The sequence below is a fragment of the Varroa destructor genome, unplaced genomic scaffold, assembly GCF_002443255.2.
Source record: "Varroa destructor unplaced genomic scaffold, Vdes_3.0 BEIS01000005.1, whole genome shotgun sequence".
Lineage (NCBI taxonomy): Eukaryota > Metazoa > Arthropoda > Arachnida > Mesostigmata > Varroidae > Varroa > Varroa destructor.
This window is the reverse complement of record NW_019211458.1, coordinates 37066836-37085855: the sequence shown is the minus strand read 5'-3', so window position 1 is coordinate 37085855 and position 19020 is coordinate 37066836. Positions and strand designations below refer to the sequence as shown.

Sequence of the window (19020 nt, the reverse complement as noted above, 5' to 3'; positions counted from 1 at the left end):
GTGTAACAATGCTACGTCAAGTTATATGAAACTCTGGTTAATGTTACGTGGTAAGAGCGGCTGAAGCGCGTGGCGATGATAGGTCGCGGCGAGCGCGGCACCGTGTGACCCCGATAAAATAAGGAAACTGTCGTAGCAAAAAGTTAACACTTAGACCTAGCTGGGTTTGTAATACTTTACAGCTAGGCTTATTAATATGCCTTCGATAGAAGACAGATAAAAAAAAAAGGCATGAAATTCCAAAACGGTACCGGAGCGCATAGAAGTACTATCTCTTATATAAACTTTAGGCAAATACCGCGCCAACGTTTTCGCGTATTGTATATAGATGTACTATTTGGCATAGTTTGCGGTATCGTAATGATGATGGCCAGTTTCTACCTAAATATTAGAGAATTTACGGGATAGTAAATGGGTTTCTTCGCGCGAGGTGTACAAAATATAACGGTTTCAGCAGCGACACACTTCGTGCTAAATAATCGTTAATCAACTAAATATTATTCAATAAACTATCCAGCATTGATTCCGCGGAGGTCAGGAAATTAACTAAAATTGAGAAAAAAATAACATCCAGACATATACTCGTCGAAAATTAAGGAACTTTTCGAAATCATACAGCCAAGTCACGAATTGATATTAAAAGCCGTGTAATTTGAATTGTAGAACATCAACTTTTCTGTTCTACGCATGGCCGTGTGCTGTGTTTGCAAGTCAAAGCTACGTTCGTCCAAATTCCGTACGCCTGTAATCAACTTAATACGGTATTGTCTAGAACACCTTAAACGTTGAAGGCGCAGGTCAATCTGGCTTAGAGCTTCGTTTGCCTCTCCATACAAAAATAACATTCTGTATAAATAGGCATCAAGATAAAGGTGACTATGTACAGCTCCGTGTTGAGATATATATATATATATATAAGGATCACTTTACCTACTGAGAAGGCGCTGCACTTCAGCTTGTAGGCCACGCAATGAGCGTAATTTGCGCAATATTTAAGCGGCAACTTTCCAAGTTTTGGAATTTACTTCCCAAATAATTTCGACAGCTTAAATTGACCGCGAGTGTGCTGTGATCCGTATTAGATATCTGCCGTAAAGTAGTGCGTGTTTTGACAACTTAATAAAGAGCTGTTAAGTTTACAAATATGTGCTTCCATAACTTATGTACGTAAACTAAAGGTGTCATAACTTGGCTTGCATAATTAGCTACCGTTTTCGACGCAAGTAATTGCGGCCCTTAGACACCGCACCAAGCCCAATCCTAATCCGTCTATCGTGAAAACCCAAAAAAATTATAACTTTTTTTTTAAATATATTCCCTCATATACCCGTAGGAAACATCCAATTAATAAAACAGAGCAAAAGTGAACGGAAAAGAGAGAACTAAATTTACCCGCATTAAAGTCGACCGCCACCTTCAAATAGGCCCTTCTATTTAAAGAAACTAGCTACTATTTTTGGGGGATTGAACCTAAGGTCCAACTGTTGTAAAACATTGCGCCAAGCAAAGGTTCGGTATCGGTGCATTCTATCTCCTCATTAGACTCGTGTCAGATGAGTACGTGTGGGAAGAATACTCATAATCAATATGCACTTCGATGCAGACGAGCTTTAAGCAAAACGCTTTCATAACGCTCGTTTCTGGTAAACTTTTGCGACAATGCTGAAACAGTAAACGGATCTTAGAAGCATTTTATATAACGATAGCGTTCTACTGGAGCAGTGACAGACGATCGAACCTCGACCTTAATACATTTGAAACCTTTTAATTTCGAAATATGTGCATGCAATCAGAATGAGAAGGAAAGTTTAGATGACGTTGCAGGGTTCTATTGATTTTGCTGTTGACTGACCAACAATTTAGACTACGCGTGCAATTTTATATTTAAACTCAGTGATTATAAATCTTTTTAGCAGCTGTGGCACGTGAAGTCACGAAAAATACTAATTATTGGCACTACTTATAGCAATGACTGCTGAAACCCCGTTGCTTCTGCATGACTAATTAGCTTTCTCAGCTTTTTAGCTATTAGCAAACTAAAGCATTATATTTTCTTTCTTTGATTTCGGAAGTGTTTGAGCTGCCATTGTAGCTTACATCGCTTGCGCATATGGTTTCCAGAAGAGTGGTTGAAGAATTGTTCAATTAAATTGTTCTTCGTAGAGTTCGGAACATCGTTCCTTTGTCTTCCATAATGTGTGAATTCTTCATTTTTTTTATAAAATAAAAATCTTTATACTTTTCCGATATAGTCCTTAAGCTTATTCACCGCATCAGAAGTAATTTTCGTTCCTGCATCTTGTACAGCTGCACATCCTTCTTCCTGATAGCATTTTCAATAGTTGACAGTTTCCTTCGAGAGTTCTCCCGCTTGCGGTAGAGGTCTCACTGACCCATAGACTGGCCAATCACCAATTATATGTATTGAAACCGGTTTTTTATTATTATTATTATTATTATTATAATAAACTTAACAGATAGAATAATTTGTCGGTATGTAGCGGAAGACCCTAAGGAAGCTGTTCCCGCTGCATTTCCAGTTGCTATTAAACATCGGTAAAAATTCAATAATCCGATTTTCTAACAGCATCATATCAGCATAACATTGTTAAGTGTATACTAAGCTGTAAACTTATATTTTCGACTATCGATTGTATCGAAGAAATAACAGGAAAGAATATATAATAGAAACGTTAAAACAGATAGCGAAGTGAATAAGGTCCCAGGTTCAATATTTTTAATTTCAATCAGTATAATACCCTAATTCTCATAGCACTCAATTACGAAAATTCAAAGCAAACTAACCGCGGATGCTACAAAGCCATTATTAATGTTAAGAAGTATCTCCACTTGTAGAATGAGATGGGGCATTTTCCCAACTGTAAGGCGACTCGTATTGACTGTATCGTATCAAAATTTTGTTCCAGCGCACTCATTCTTGGTAAAATGTTGCGTTCCATACAAATTAGGGCATTACTGGCGTTGTTTACGTAACCCAGAGAATTCCAAGCTAGTCTTCACAAGAAGCTAAGTACGTCAACAGCAAACTGAATCAACCTGTAAAAAATCTTCGTATGGTCCAAGTTGTCAACCGCTTGGCATTGGCCATTGCAGTCAAAAATGCCGTGTATAGAAGTCTGATCTTCCCGCAACAATATGTTATCATGCCACTGTTCCTCTGTACACTTCATTTCCCCCTTATCACGCGTTTACGTGCAATTTACGTCACTACGTGTACGTACTTATATTGGGACTGCGCGAATACTCTCTCTGGCAGTTTTTCCCTTTGCCCGTTCTTACCACATACTCATGCCAGTTATAATGCATGCTGTGCACTGCAAACGCATTATTAGTTTCCCTTCTCAGTCCTAGTCGTTCAAAATTTCCCTCAATGAAATTATACCTCAGAGCTTTTCAGAGACGACGATCATTCAAAATGTTTACTATCAATGCCGTCTTCTTTTCCCCCTTTTATACCGAAACGTGAGTCTGTTCTCGGCATGCGACTTGTCCATATTTAACACATATACAAATACGCGTAAAAAATAATTAGCCATTCCTGTTCAAAAATTTCTCTTTTGTCAAATTTAAGGGTTTGTCCTTCTTCATGGTCTAGTTAATAGCTCGAATCCGCCTGCTGGGTAGGCATCGACTTAATCCATTAATGTGTCACAACAGTATGCGACAACATATGTTACAATGAAACGATAATTTCGATACTCTACTCTGGCTCGTGTTTGACCGTTTCTGCTGTGCCATTATCAAAGAGATGGAGCAACCTGGCGTTTTCCCATTCGCGGCTGTAAGCTACTGGATAGCTAACGTCTTCGGAGACAGGGCTCACTTTTTTATTTAGGCTGCGTTTGTTACGTATGGACCGAGATGCGATAATACTTTGAAGACTAAGATCCGTTCGGGTCGTTTGTATAGCTTGCAAGTGCTATCTTTAGACGGATATTCGGTTGTTAGGCAAGCTGGAGCTCTGGGTGATGCGTCTCGCCAAACAGAAAACCATTTCGAGTACGAAGCCTTCTCGATTTTTCTTGTTTGCCTTCGTTCCTGCATCTGAAAAGTTTGTGAGCGACGAAATGTTGAAGATGACTAATTTAACTCTAACGAATTGTTCTAAAAAAATGCTTGTTCCGGTCAGATTCTAGCTATGGACTTTAATAGTAGCATCATCAGCTAATACAAAATAGATAGTATCGCTTTGAAACTAATGGTAGATATGCCAGAAAATACCTTGTATTCAGGTGTATTTCTTTCAGTGTTGACCAATGACAATCTACAACCACCACACCATGCCCGAGTTTATTTGAAGGTATCTGCTGCCATGACAACATAATCATACCTAATTTTAACCTCTTTTCAACAATATTAGTATGTATTCACTGTATTAAGGTTTCTCGAATTGCAACCCATTGCCACTGGTGAAAGTTCATGACAATCAAAACTATAAAAAGAAAAAAAAATATGAAATATACAAACGATTCTTGTTATTAGCATAAAATCTCTGAGATAACTAACAGTTAGCCAAAGGCTAATTAAATAACAAATAAATAATAAATAGTAATAATAAACAAAAAGGCTTTAGAACAGGACTGACCGTACAGAGTTGGTTACTTACAAAGCTGTAAGCTGTCCCGTCAGTAAGCAACGTGCAATAATAACAAATGTTCCATTGTACGGCTGTTGTTTAATCCTTTACATAAACAAAGCACATATAAGCAAGCGGGAAACCAACGTTTTTACAGTTTTTACATTCGTTTAACTGTAGTTGGTCCTCGCTCGTTCCTTTTGTTAGCTACCCTGAAACCTATCTTGCAGCTTGGTCTCAGACAGTCAGCATATGTTATCTTTCACAGGCGCAATGGAGAGTAAGAACAGCAGTGTATTTTCGTATGCATAATTCATCTTTACTATAACGTGCATTTTACAAGGCAAAATGATTTGTGCGATGGATGGATGGATGGATGGATGGATGGATGACTTCGGGTGTTACGTCTGGCTCAATACTGACTTAAACCTATATACCACGACTAACAAAAAATGCATTATAAAAGGAATCGCATCAGGCAATATAAGAACCATAGCATTGATGCTTGACTAAATGCCAAGTTTTTTTTTTATAGCTACTGAATTTAGTTATGGCTTCAGTTGGTCCACCTTCGATGTATCTAAAAAATGGCCCAATGCGAAAGCAGTTCGCAAACTTTAGCCGCAAAATCGATCTTCGTTCTTGAATATTAGAAACGAGAGTTGGATGACCGTTGATCTGGTTGGATTGTAGTTTCTTGATAAAGGGCCGTTATTACACTATAATGTTGTCACCTACGTTGAGCTTACCTTTTGACTAATCACTCTGTTCCTACTGTTGACCTACTGCAACAAAGTATAGTTTTCAACTAATCCGCATGTAATAGCTACTGAGCGATAGTAGCGTCTTTATTTACGTAACTTTCATATAGCGTGCGTAAATATGTTGTCGTAAGTTCTAGCCAGTAGCAATGTCGTCTAAGAGACGAACCATTATAACGTACCAGCAAATGCAAGGTTAGCAAATTTAAATTTTACTCTAGATCTTAATAGAAAATTGTATTTTTGTGAAACTTTTTAGTGCTGTGAAAGTATGGTAATTACGGCATTTATTTCAGAGTCAAACGCTTGTTCATAACAAATTCTCAAAATCTCAATAGCAATGCAATGTCCTTCAGAGTCAGTCATATGGCGACCGGCAGTCTTTCATAAGGCTTTGTACAACGGTTAATTGAATGCGCGATAGCACTGACCCGTAACAGCTGCGTCTAGATTTATCTACGGTTGTTTTTTTAAGCGATAGCATCACGTTGAGGTATTAGAGCTTACAAGTTATACGTATTTTTTTAGGAGCATAGCTAATTTTAATGTCGCAATGACAGTCGTCATATAGACTGCGTAGCGCATAGGTCGGATCTATAGATTTCGCTAGAGGTAATCGTTGTTAATCTAAGGCCGCTGTGTATTGAATGCGCAACACAGTCAAATATATATGAAAACTAACTAAGAAATTTATCAAAATGCAGTATGTATCATCCCTTTTCCTTAACTGCAATAGGGACTAACTAGAACGAGATGCTCCTATACAGTTCCCTTAAAGTCTTGGGTCTTCGTTAGTAGACCTTAAACTACAGGTTTTAAGTTCTAAAGAGAAAGAAACGATCGTTCAAGTTTATACCTAGGGATAACTGTAAGTAAATGCGTCAGATGAGAACCAGTGTAGGTCTATTTCATATGAAAACGACTCGTAAAGGTGTGAGGGTTCCATTAGTCATCTAACACTCTTTGTTCTAACAAAGAATGTCAACTAGATCTTGAGTTAGGCATAAGCTGGGCTAGTGGCGCATTGCTATCTCAACGGCTTCTTAATATACGGCCAGAATATAAAATATACTCCATCAGCATTTTAGATAGGAAATACTCCCGCCCAGTAGAGTGTATACTCCAACCTAGCATTAAAATTGTCCCGTCTGTGACCTACAAACTGTATGTTCTCGTTTATTTGAATACAATCCACGGGGATATGGACAGGGACTTAAGGCCCAGTGCTTAAAAGAGAGCTGGAGATCTAGCGAAGTTGGCTGAAGTAGGTCTCTAATGTTCGATGGAAGAATGTAAAGCTTTACCAAAACCTATTTCTCAAAACTTCGTTATTATGAGAAACATATAGTTTTTACACTAAAATCATTAATTTACATTTCATCAAAAAATCAAATGTTCACTATATCTTCGTGTATTAGACAAGTATTCAAATCCTTTTTTAATTATCGGATCGATTTTTTATGGTGTTGGCTACGTAAAAGATTATTGCAAGAATCTGCCTCTTGCTAGGTTCTAACTATGAATCCAACGATATTCACAATCACGTCACTGACAATGAACGAGGAGAATGTATAGGTTGTTTTAACATACTGTACCTGTTAACGAATGCCGTTCTCTTTATCAAAGGCCTTCGGTTAGTCTTCGAGATGTTCCGAAGGATACAGTTCGTGTATGACTGCCAAAAAACAGAGTAAAAAGCGACTGCATAGCTTCGAAAGCTCATTATGCTTGGCCTAATACTGCCCACATTTCAAATCTCTTTCAGCAGCCAGATGCTGCTCATCGTGAGAGTGCCTACTCGATAAAAATAGCTGCTTATGTGGGCCATGCTGCACATGTGATATCCTCAAGGGAGCGAGCCACTAGTTCTAATCGTCAGTTATCGTAGTTTCTGATGCGAGTATGAGTTACTTCGTCAGATTGATTCAAACAGAGTACGTCGCAAATACCAAGACTAACACTGAGTATGTCACGGACAGATTTGCAAACAGCACGGAAGTGGGGCAATAGTGAGGCGGTTTACCCTTTCAAGTAGTCCTAACCGACAGATAAACTGAATCTTACTCGCAACTCGATTATAGTTAATGCTACCAGAAAGAGACTTATTGTTTACATTTTGGAGATGACGTGGTTTCTCTACTTAGCAGTGCATATAATCATTCTCACGTAAAGTTTGTCGCAACGTACGGAAGGCACCATAATCACCAGTGTTTTGCTGCCGTTCGTGGGTTTCACCGTTTAAATGAATATACAATTACTTCATATTTATAGTCTAAATGTGTCCTGAGTCCTGATATCGCTCACTTGTGAGCTTCTGCCCGTTCGTGCCCAGACATGAACAGAACCCAACATTGTTACCCACGTGTACGTTCTGACCATGCTAGAGCGTGTTTAGAACATTATATTTATTTATTAATGCAATTACTGTGTAGCAGTACAACTGTGAAAAGATGTTCCGTGCAATTCCTTTTAAAATGTGTGCACTGGTTCAATTAGTAAACGTTGTTTTTAGTTTTAAACGTCTTCTGCGTAGACGGTCCTAGGAGTTCAGCCTTTCTACATAGCTTGCGCCTCCCTCACGAAGTGTACTTCCCAGATAAGATCTATGCGGCCTTATTATACTTAGTTTTTAGCATAGTAATGCCCTATCTAGAACGATCGGTCAGAAAAATTGACCACACACGACGCTTGGATTTCGTTTGTGGCACAAGCTTATCCGTGCCGGCACGAATGATGTACTGCAATTTTTGTTTCGTAGATAGTTAGCGAAAGCAGTAAACGATAAACTAAAACAAAAACGAATAAGACTCTTGGAAGTATCCATGCATCACATATACGTCATAGGAATCCGTATGAGATGTGGATACATGTACGGTTTCAAGATGAAATTCAGTGTTACTGCAAGAAGAAGTAGAGGGACGCTGCGGCAAGATACTATCATATGAAGACGATACTGTTAAAAAAAAAGTATTAGACAAACCAATGGTACAATATAGAGAAGAAATGCTGTGAGGTAAGTGTCTGCATTGTTTTAATAAGGTTACCCAGAAAGAAGAACAGTCGCCACAGACTAGACGAAACATGGAGCTTTTAGGATCAAATTGTTATTACTGGTAAATATGGCAAACTACGGTATCTCATTAATCACAAGTTAATATTTTTCTTATAGAGTCGTATCTTCTTTGTGTATGAATTCCCTCTGAATTATGAAGCACAAACGTCAAGCTAATTATCAAAATATTTCCCTACACTGTGTTTATTAGCATGTTTGGTAGTCACCTCAGTCATAGAAAACTTTCGGTGAATCATCTATGACCGTCTAATTGCCCGCTCATATTGATTAAGCGCTATCTTATGCGATCCAAATTTGCACTCAGATATCTTCAACCTGCGTACGACCTGCTAATCCGGATGAGCAGCAACTGCGTGAGGAAAACTTCTTTAACCTTAAGTCGGTGGAGTCATTATACAATGATTATACCGAACTTCTTTTAGTTCAAAGTCGAATCGTAGACCTCGCTAAGCGTCGCATATACATTCGCATACTGCGACCAAGTGTAATTATTAAGTGACCTTGCAAGGAAATGGATTATAAAGAACTCAAGTTACCTAAGGAAGCTATCAAAGGTCACAGTTAGCAGGTCTATCCGCCTTCATGAAACCATTGTTCAGCCAACACGTTGCCAATGCGTGCTTAACCGTTAAAGATGGCCTTTTGTTTAAAAAAACGACAGTAACAGCCGACCCAAAAATTACGTTTTTATTTGTTCTGCTTCACAAATGCTATCACTATGTGATCTGCCATGTGAAACCCGCTGATGCCCACACTTGAAGCTATGGTAAGCTAAGCTATTGCCGAGCAATAGGAAGCCATCCATTTAAGAATTAAAGTACTTCCTGAAGACTGTAAACCATTAATAGGTTAGCAAAGGAATCGCGTTACTTGGCCTAGGCAGACGGTGCTCGAATAGCAGAGCAGCGTGTGGTAGACGATAGATCACTATTGTCTATCATACATTGCTCTAGCGTTCGCTTACCGTTTCTCTGAGCAAATACACAAGTATTACTTTAACGTATATTAGGGTGGAATATGTATTTATTGTCTGTTCCTGATAATTGTTATTAACCCAATCCAAACAGTTAACCGTAACACTTACGCTTCTGTGGGAGGCTCTAGAAACCGTCGCTGTCGAACAATTTTTTCGCGTTGACATAAAACGAGTAAACCCTGGACCAGCCCAAGCACGAATATAGCACACCAATTTGCAAGCATATTCCACCGTGTCACGTTCATAATTGTGCGAAAGAACAGGCACTCGTCTGCTTCGTGTTGCTTTATGTATTCCGCTGCATGTACACGATGACACCTTATCGAACCACAAACTACTCACAAATTATTTCTTTGCACATTTTGGCATGACATGTGCGCCCTCTACTGACAATGCCAGTGTTTTATCTCATTTTGCCACTTTTACGAGATTTTCTTTTTCCAAACAGTTTTGCTCGTTCGATTGATACGAAGCCGGAGCTACAAGTCAAATTTCATTATTGTCCCTAGCTCAACAGTCACGTTTCTACGTCGTACCGCTAGGACATGTGACATATTTTTGTCGGTTTTTCAGTTCATGCATATATGATTTTTTTCAGCGCCGCCCTGCTTACCGCCTGCAAAGGCTCTGCATCTGTATGGTCGAACATCTTCACTCGTTTGACGTCTGTTAGTTCTGTCACTGAATCTTTAATGGAATTTCTTAACCTTTTATACGGCTGTTAGTATCATTTCTGCTATCCAGACAAAATCTGCTATGGTACGAGATTGTGGCAGAAGCAGGCGTTGCTATTAAACCTGTTGGGTAACTGTCGTGCTTTATTATCGTTCAGCTGCGACAGCCCCCCACTCACACTCCATCGTGTTGATGATCTACTTTCATCTCGCACGATTGCTACGATTTCTGTTGTAATAGAGAAGGATACTTTCTTAGCTTTTACTTCAGTTCTAATCTCATTAGTTTCGTGGGCCGCCTCGCTATCTGCGAGCGAACACTTGGGCTCAGTTCATTTATTCCTTTGCAGTTTGCTCTTGTTGTGTTCGTTCGTTAGTTCAGATCTGTTTCTCGATCGCCTGCCTGTCATGGCTCTCGATTTGGCCTGCCTTTTGCTTGTTTCTCCAGTTTCGACTGTTACTTGCTTCTACTAGTAAACATATGAGTGTCCGACAGTTCCCGGATCTACTTCCGCTTTTTTGCCATAGCCATACCACCTCCGACGTGATGAACGTTTCGATGTCTTGTGCTCTTATAGTCGTTCCTATTGATGCGGCTGTAATTTCACAGCAAGTTCACCGAAGCCGCGTGAGGTTTAGGCTAATCCATCAAAATTACAGACATTTTGTCCACGAATCAATGCTAGACATGGAGCGTATTTCGTGGTCGTTGTCCTACCCTAAATGGACAAGGGACAGTGCTCATAGAGACCACGTTGCAACCACAGCTGGATCCTTGGCCGGCTGGTAGAAAGACTACATTGATCTCGTTTGTTGTTCTTCAGACAATTTTTTTTACTGCGGTAACTACGAGTGCTTCGAGATACTGTCGAGTACTGATACTGATTTAGTGGCCTGCCTATAAAATTGAGCCACAGTATCTTTTTTTGGTGCTCTATAATTCTCGTTTTCCCTTGAAACAAAGCCTTGTCTTCGTTCAATAGGAAATACAGAACGGATATCGAAACAACACAATATCATTCCTAGCAGCTACCCCAAGCCTGCTATGCAACTAAGTACAGTTGTGTAGGTTGTATGGTACAATTATCCTTTTCTTTTTTTACCTCGCTCCATCAATTTAACCACGTACTCTCTTTGCTGCATTAAACTTTGTTGAAAAGGTATTTTCTATATGGTTCCAATAAAAAATAAATCATCTCTATGATAAAAGGAGAATGACACAATGCTGGTTACATGCTTGCGATGCCGAGCGCGCGCGTTTCATATATATATATATATATATATATATATATATATATCATGGCTTCCGTAAGAGCTCCAAAGAAAGAAAGATGTTTCAAAATGACTTTCAAGCCAGAAGTTATGAAACGCTCGAAGTTGAGACTCGGCATAAAAAGAAAAAATGGAAAAACATAGATAACGAATTTGGTACAAATCTGCCTTTGCCGGTACCTCAGTCAGCGAATAGTTCGAGTTCTTTAAAATTTTATAAGCATGCAGCGACTAACATCCAAAGAACAGTTGTAAGGTCCACATCCAAACGTGCCTATGTAACCATTAACAAACACAGAAGAACAAGTACGTTAAGCACTCAGCCCTACAATAGTCTAATTCCATCTTCATAATGAGACAACTCTGTCGAAAACAGTTGCCGCCGAGAAATTAATTTTGATTCCGCTGCAGCCGTGCTTCATTCTTCCCAAAAAAGCATTAATTGTAGGCAATAACGGTTTAGCAATGTCAGTATCCTGGTTGTGTGTACTAAACACGGCGTGATGATTGTACTACTTCCAGAACAATCGGCACTTAACTTTTGGAACTATCACATGTTCCATTGCACAATTATGAGGCAACAAAGAAGATGGCCGTACTCGTGCAACGCTGTCACAGGTCAAGATACTCCTGGTTGCTTTAGATAGCTCATAGACCTAGCAAAAAAGGTTCATGACATAAATTGAAAGCAACAGCACAGACACGACTTCCGCTCGATACAGATCTTCAGATATTGACGCAAAGCAAATAGAAACATGGCGATAAATGACTGAGAACGAAAATTAGGTATCCGGAAGGAGACGCTCGCATTAAAAATTGCGGGGCTTAGGTGAATCTCAGCTTGACGGAATGCCCTTTCTCGGTGCGCCTGTAAATTGTACACGCGATATAACTGATGTCCGGTCAGACGTACATTACTAAACAGCGCCGAACAACAAAAACCCAGCCTGATCTTGAAGCCATAGATCTTGGCCTTCAAGGTTGTCACGAACGGCAAGTGAAGTTGCTTCGCCTGGTTTGCCGGCCAGCTGTTGATTCTAAGGCTGAATTGGCTGACTCACAGCGCCTGCAGGTGGCTGGAGAGGGTAGAAACTCTGTCGTCTCTGAAACGGGAAAGGGACAAAGGTGAAGGCAAGTTTAGTATTTGCTTGCGCATTGCGAACAGGATACCGGTAAAAGCTGCGCAGTTTCGTTAAGGAACCGTGCCTGCGAGCCAACTAGCTGGGGCCTAGAAGAGCCTTAAACGCAAGGCGACGGGGTAGAGAAGCTGAGGCAATCTTTCTGCCGCAAATTCTATAGCGATAGCTACACGAATCTTTCAGTTGCAGATGTCGAAGACGACAGCGGCGAGGACTATTGCTACTGTTGTTTGTTGAAATTGCATATAGTCAGGCCAATAAGACAAAGAAAACAGGCAATTTGTATAATACCTACCCTCTTCGATGGTTCCCTTGTCCTCTTCCCGAAAACTACCTCGCTCTTATAAACTGCAACCCGAACGATGACATTCTAGCATAATATCTTGTATAGAACACTATCGCGGGCGAAACGCAAACGAGTTGCTAAAGAATTATAGGTTTAATAGTAGATGACGCTAGTGCCTTAGGTGTCCTAATTAGTACCATAAAAATTATTATAATTGCAGAAAATTAATTGAATTTTGCAAAATGGATGAGCCTATTCTCAAAATTACTACAATACGATTGCATGTTAGCGACAATACCGGTCATCTCTCTGTAATTGTAAGGTCGTCTTCGATTTTTGTGTGTTGATTAGATGCTACGTCGACTATTTCGATTGGCAAACCATCCAGACATCACCAACCAGACATCGGCCTAAGGCTTGGTTCAATCTGGGGCTAGAGACACACTACATGAGATACGATGGAGGCAATCATTATCGCTGGAGCCATTAGAAATAATCAGCCAGAACTAGTTCAATCTAAAACGTGAACGTAAAGAAGTGGTACCTTAACAAATGGTCTTAGGGGCTCTGTGGCATCTCAAGGTTCGTAGTCAACTTTGCTTTATCAAAACCGTAAATTGTCTTATAGCCTCGGAGAAACGCCGATTTTTACACAATATATTTGCGTTATTGTGAAACTAAGGTAACTATATACATCATTTATTATGGAAATGTGTCGGAAAAAGGTTATAAAGATTATTCATAGCATTGTGCTTTAGTAGCTGGACGAGTAAGCCTTCAAAAGCTTCCGGCTTGAGTAACACAGGACGATATGTGCCCTGCCGAACTTCAAGCATATGTGCTTGATATTAATAAATGAAATACATTTTAAAAGTACATTATCGTTTTTTTTTTTTTTTTTTTTTAGATTCATTAATGTAACAGCATCATCTGCACTAGTCGAAACCTTTCGAAGACGTGACATAAAAATTCATTCTTCTTTCTATCGCGCACAGTGGTCTATCGAGTCATCTATTCCTATCTTTGCACTAATCGCCTTATCACCTCTCCAGATAATCACATACTTGATATGTACACCCCGATAAATAGAACCATCATTGGAATATATATTGCGCCCCAAGTGACCGTTGTCCGAAATTGAATTATCGAGTGTAGTGATTGGTCTATCGAAACCTTAAACGCAGCCCAGTCGGAAGGCAAGTCCTATGGGGAAAAACATAGGAAAAAACCACAGGCCTACTGCACGCTGAGGTTCGATATATTCGAAAATAAATATTTCGGGTTTCACGTCCGGTATCGCTGTTAAGTATCGCTACCCGCGGCCGGCTTCTAACACAAAACGGAATGTGTTCGCATCCAATTTATGATCAAGATCGCCACGTGTTTCTAAGTTTTGTACGTATAGGCATTAACACTATTCTATCGTGAGGGCAAATTTGACATGATCTAACAGCAGGCAATCTAAACTATCGCGGCGGAAGGGCTGGCTGGGCAGGTAGCTAACTGCATTAATGCAAGCCCAAAACTGATTTTCGATACTCACACGGTAAGCAGATTTTAGGTTTTGTCAGTTTTCAAGTTTGAACTAATAGCTTTTTGTCAACTCGCTAAAACTACCTATATAGTAGAAAGGGTCACGAAGACGGCTACTCAAGCAGTACTTAGACGCCCCGACGGTATGGCTATATCCTTTATCGTAGCAGTGGAAGTTGAGAGGAACATTAGTTGGCTCTCTTCAGCACGGCTACTGCCAGGGCGTATGTTTGGGCCAAAGGAAGCCTACAGTTAGGACAGTACAGACATACGCGGGGAAAGTATTGCTTACTGGGTTTTTCAGGGGTGGCAAGTCATTGATAATACTATACGGGTCCACAGACCGGAAGGCTTAAGTTTCCATCGCGAGTTTTGGGTTCTGTCATACCATAGAATGACATAGAAAACGATCGCCCGTGAAAATTACTGACACATTCACCAGTTCAGATGATAGGGTAGGAAGGCAATTGTCCACAGCCACCTCCAATAGACTGATCATTTTAACACATCGAACTTTAGCTTTCCGTATTTAACCTTCAAAACTGTTTTTATCGGCGCGCCTACCCAAACACTTAACCACTTCTACATGTAATAAACATAACAGTGTATGATAAACATAACAGGAAGCTATATGTGCGACGAAATCAATAAATTTTTAAGTTTCTCTTTATAATTGAATTTCCGTAGACCCTACTCAAACCAATTACTCTCATTTTATCGCAAGGACACCTTCTTTGTAGCTAGTATTTAGCGTGCCAGAGCGTATATCGGTTGAACAGAGTTATAACAAATCGATCGACTTTCATCAGCAATCACCGACTAATAAATGTCATGTTTCTTAAAAAGCTTTACATTTTTGCGAAAACTCGAAGCACGATTTACCGTTTAGCTTGAAACAGATACTCATTTCTGTCTTTAGCTCTTTTGCACCTACATCTTTGTGCAATAAAATAAAATTTTAGATAGTACAAATATTAGGGGTCGCTAACATCATACGCATATGGAACCTTATAGCTTGTATGAATTAATTCACTTATATTTAACTTGCCCCCATATGATAACTAAAATCGTTAAACTTTACCGCCAGAAAAGTGAGAGGGGTAATTAAAAAGTAATATATAGATTTCTTAAAAAGGTTCTTCGAACTTCTACAAGTTGTTTGCATTATTTTGTCAATTCACCTGTAGTTGCTTGTGTAAAGTTCTTTATTCTTGTTCTTTGCTCATTGCCAAATGTGGACGGGGCTGTTTTTTGCTTTCCCCTTTGTTTTGCACAAATCGAACCTTTTCACCTGATTGTTGTGGTCTCGGTTTTTTCATACCTGTGCTTTTAAGGGTGGTACTGTGCTTTCAATTCATATAATTCAATAATACCATTCTCAAATGTTTGTTGATTTACAGTTATTCCACCTTTGTTTGGAGACTTGGGCGGCAAGGATCGACAACTCTGCCGTAGGCAAACGATAAAGGTTAGTAGTTCTAACAGTAGTTGTTTGTTATCACTTCGGATATGGTATATTTTCATAGCTTGTATATTGTTGGAGCTTTTTGCCTTTGGTTTACAAGGGTCGCTAATAACGGACGGAAGGCTGCCTAACTCTAGTTAGCTTAGCTTTATTGGATGCATCCCACTTTTTTTTTTTATTCTTATTAGTTCCTTTATTAACTTCGAAGTTACTGATGGGGACCCGCATTCTTAGTATTGTTGGTCATAGGTTCGAAAAGCTCTGACGTTACCGTATACAAAACATGACCCAGTGAGGTTTAGTATCACAAGCGAAGCATAATGCTATTACAAAAAGTATTCATCCTGTTAATGAAAAAGACATGCCCATGCGTAATATACTGCTTGATTGTTTCAGAGCTGTGAGGATCTGGATGATACACCTCATGGGCAGAACCGATGATATACGTATGCGATGAAGCAAAAGCTCAGCTTCACCTCTATAGAACCAATCGAGGTGTAGAAATATAAAGGGCCCTTTGATTCCTCAAGAATGGTGGCTCCAGTGGTGCCCACACGATCGCGTCGATACGGGTTTATCCGTGCTGGATTATCTCGTAAGAAAGAAGTCGAATCGCGCTTCTTGGATTATCTAGTGATCTTTTTTTACTGTAGGTATATTGAAGATCTCGTAAGTCAGGTTCAATATTACGGAACACTTTCGAGTGCCAGCCTTTGTCGCATTGTTAATTTCAGGCATATAGTTTTTCCATGAGCAATATGTCTCAAAGCGTATTCAGGCTACAATGCGATCAGGCTTTGCAGATCGAGCCCCAATATGCCTTGATGTTAATATTGTTTACCTGATATTGTTTATAAAAAGGACCTCTCTTGTGGGTGTACTTTTGCCTCTACTGCAGACTGGGATCTATTAAAACGTATGTTCATGACTCTTTGTATTACCAGTATATCCCGTGCAGCAATAAGCGACAGCCTGAGGTTTCGACAGTTTTTCACTATCTATGTCATCAACGATCACGACTGATTTGACATAAATGTACCACTAGCAGGACGGCATATGTACACACGTATATGGGCTTTTTGAACTTTACAGTTAATACTAATTAATTTGACACATAATGCAGCAATGGATTCGAAGTACTGATGGTCACCGGGATTGTTGAGTCAATGACATACTAAGCACGCCCGTATTGGTCATGAAATCCCCAACATTTAATTCAGATATGGTCAATCAATCGAATTTATTATTGGATTATCTTTAGAAACTAGATAGCATAAACATTAGATTACCGAGTTGAGTGTATGTTAGAACGGTTTTAGCTGACGCGGCTGAGCCCTACCGGCAAGAAATGAAAAGGTATTCACGTCCGAGTTTGAACCAAGACCATCTCACGTGTTTTTGTAACGTTGATAGTCACACCCTGATTATCGGTGAAACAGTTTTATTAGTTTTGCAATGGTCACTTGTTCAACTCTGGGGCAATTTAGAGAGATGGCTTTCTCAAAAGGGAAAACCTCCATAACGAAGAATTCGACGCGAGTCACAAATTTATGGACATTAAGCTTTCCTGAAGTGGGGAAAGAGAAAACAATCTGAAGCCCATCATTGCTTGATGGACACATCTGAAGAATGTGTTGCTACAAGTCCAAACGTGAACGTTTCGTAGAAGTAGCTTAAGAGTCTTAAAAACAAGAAGCGGTGGGCTTTTCTTAAGAAAGGCCGACAAGCATTTACCAACGCGAGCTTATTGAGGAGCTGAGTAATCCATTTGGATAATTGCAATAGTGTAGAAATAGGGTACCGTTCTCGGTCACAACACCCGCTTACGTGGCCAACCAACAAAAAGTTTCCATTACGTTTCGAGTTGAAACAGTTGATTTGTTGCCTTTGTACAAAAACATGATATCTGTAAGACCTGTCGTATACTACGCCTCCTATTCTGCTCGGATGAGTAGTGTCCTTTCGGCATGTTCTTAATGTAAGTGATGTCAATAATCGAATGTTTCAAAAAGTATTAAATTAGTGAATATTTCAAAAGGTTATACAACTTAACATATAAAACGGAAGTTCATCAGATGTTACTTTTCTAGTCGACCTTTCAAGTGATATGAGCTTTCTGTGGCATTGAAGCATAATGTCAGGAACATATTAGGTCCCCGAGAGCACAGGAGCACCAGAACCTTAATAGAAAAAGAAGTGCATCTGCGCCTAACGCATGTGTCGTATATGGGTCATTGGGTCATTACGTATCAAAACCAAAGAATCGATGGCGTTCTAGTTCTAGCTTTTATCTCGTAGTTGACTTGATACATAATTCGTCAGAGTTTAAAGTTACCATCCGAACGTTCACTGATCAATATGACCTTATTCGTCAATCGGAAGCTCACTATTTTACTGAATAGGTCAAATGGAGAGACTATTTGCTGTTTCCGGATAGTTGTGATACAATGCTAAAGATAGCGTTTTTTAAGGTGAATGTTACTGAAACCGTCAGGGATGCCGTTCATAAGCCCGATTCTAGTTTGAGAACTTTGGGTGCATTTCTGAGCTAAAAAGATTAGATGAATACATATGTTATACCGAATGTTTCAGATGGACGAAAGTAACGATCTTCAAAAGTTACATCGAGAAATAAACGTCAAGAGAAGCAAGAATACGACTGAATAATCAGATAAAAAATATTAGCATTTGTGTGTAATTATGACATTTCTCTTGTCACCTGTTATACCATTTTAGTGTGCACCCATGACTGTGGTAAGCACAAGGTACCTACTAGCAAAATATCTCAGTTAGGTTTTAGATATTTACACTAAGCCAGTTTCTTGAACGCTGCACATCTGAAATATTTTGTATCGGTCTACAAGAAAGTACCTACGTAAATCTAGTTTCCTTTGAGTCTGGTCTATTAGTCCTAAAAGCAAGGTCAAATAGGCGTTTTAGGTCTACGTTTTATTTAAGAGACTGGTCATATTGTTGACTATGAGTGAGCGCTATTTTGATAAATGGGCCGTTATTAGGGAAACGATCAGTGCTATTTCAGCTCAACTCACCGCTATTTCAGTTGAGACCATAAACTGTTCAGTGTAGCGTTCCATGGGTAAGCCTCTAGAGATCTTACCGCATTTTGCTTTCTATTTTTGTTCTAAAAATTTAACATGCAGTGATAATACGTCACGGCGGTATATATACAATTATAATTATATAAATAAATTAATTAATTAATAAATTATATAAATATATATAA

At 39.3% G+C, this 19020-nt stretch overlaps 1 protein-coding gene and 1 long non-coding RNA gene across 10 annotated transcripts in view; one reads left to right on the top strand and one right to left on the bottom strand.

Moving 5' to 3' along the window:
* Window positions 1–12189, bottom strand: part of LOC111251470 (glycine receptor subunit alpha-2-like) — a 60057-nt gene extending 47868 nt beyond the window's left edge. For 3 of the 5 annotated variants that reach the window (XM_086989631.1, XM_086989632.1, XM_086989633.1), the window contains exon 1: window positions 9516–12189. In XM_086989631.1, coding sequence (XP_086845757.1) covers window positions 9516–9652 — 137 coding nt within the window. In that variant the 5' untranslated portion in view covers window positions 9653–12189. The remainder of the gene's footprint in view (window positions 1–9515) is intronic. The other 2 variants (XM_022808062.2, XM_086989629.1) reach the window with 2 other exon arrangements.
* LOC147755635 (uncharacterized) overlaps window positions 1–19020 on the top strand; it is a 56991-nt gene extending 37971 nt beyond the window's left edge. The window contains exons 1-3 of one of the 5 annotated variants that reach the window (XR_015327939.1): window positions 7326–7722; window positions 15712–15779; window positions 16173–19020. This is a non-coding gene — a long non-coding RNA (uncharacterized LOC147755635). The other 4 variants (XR_015327941.1, XR_015327942.1, XR_015327943.1 and 1 more) reach the window with 4 other exon arrangements.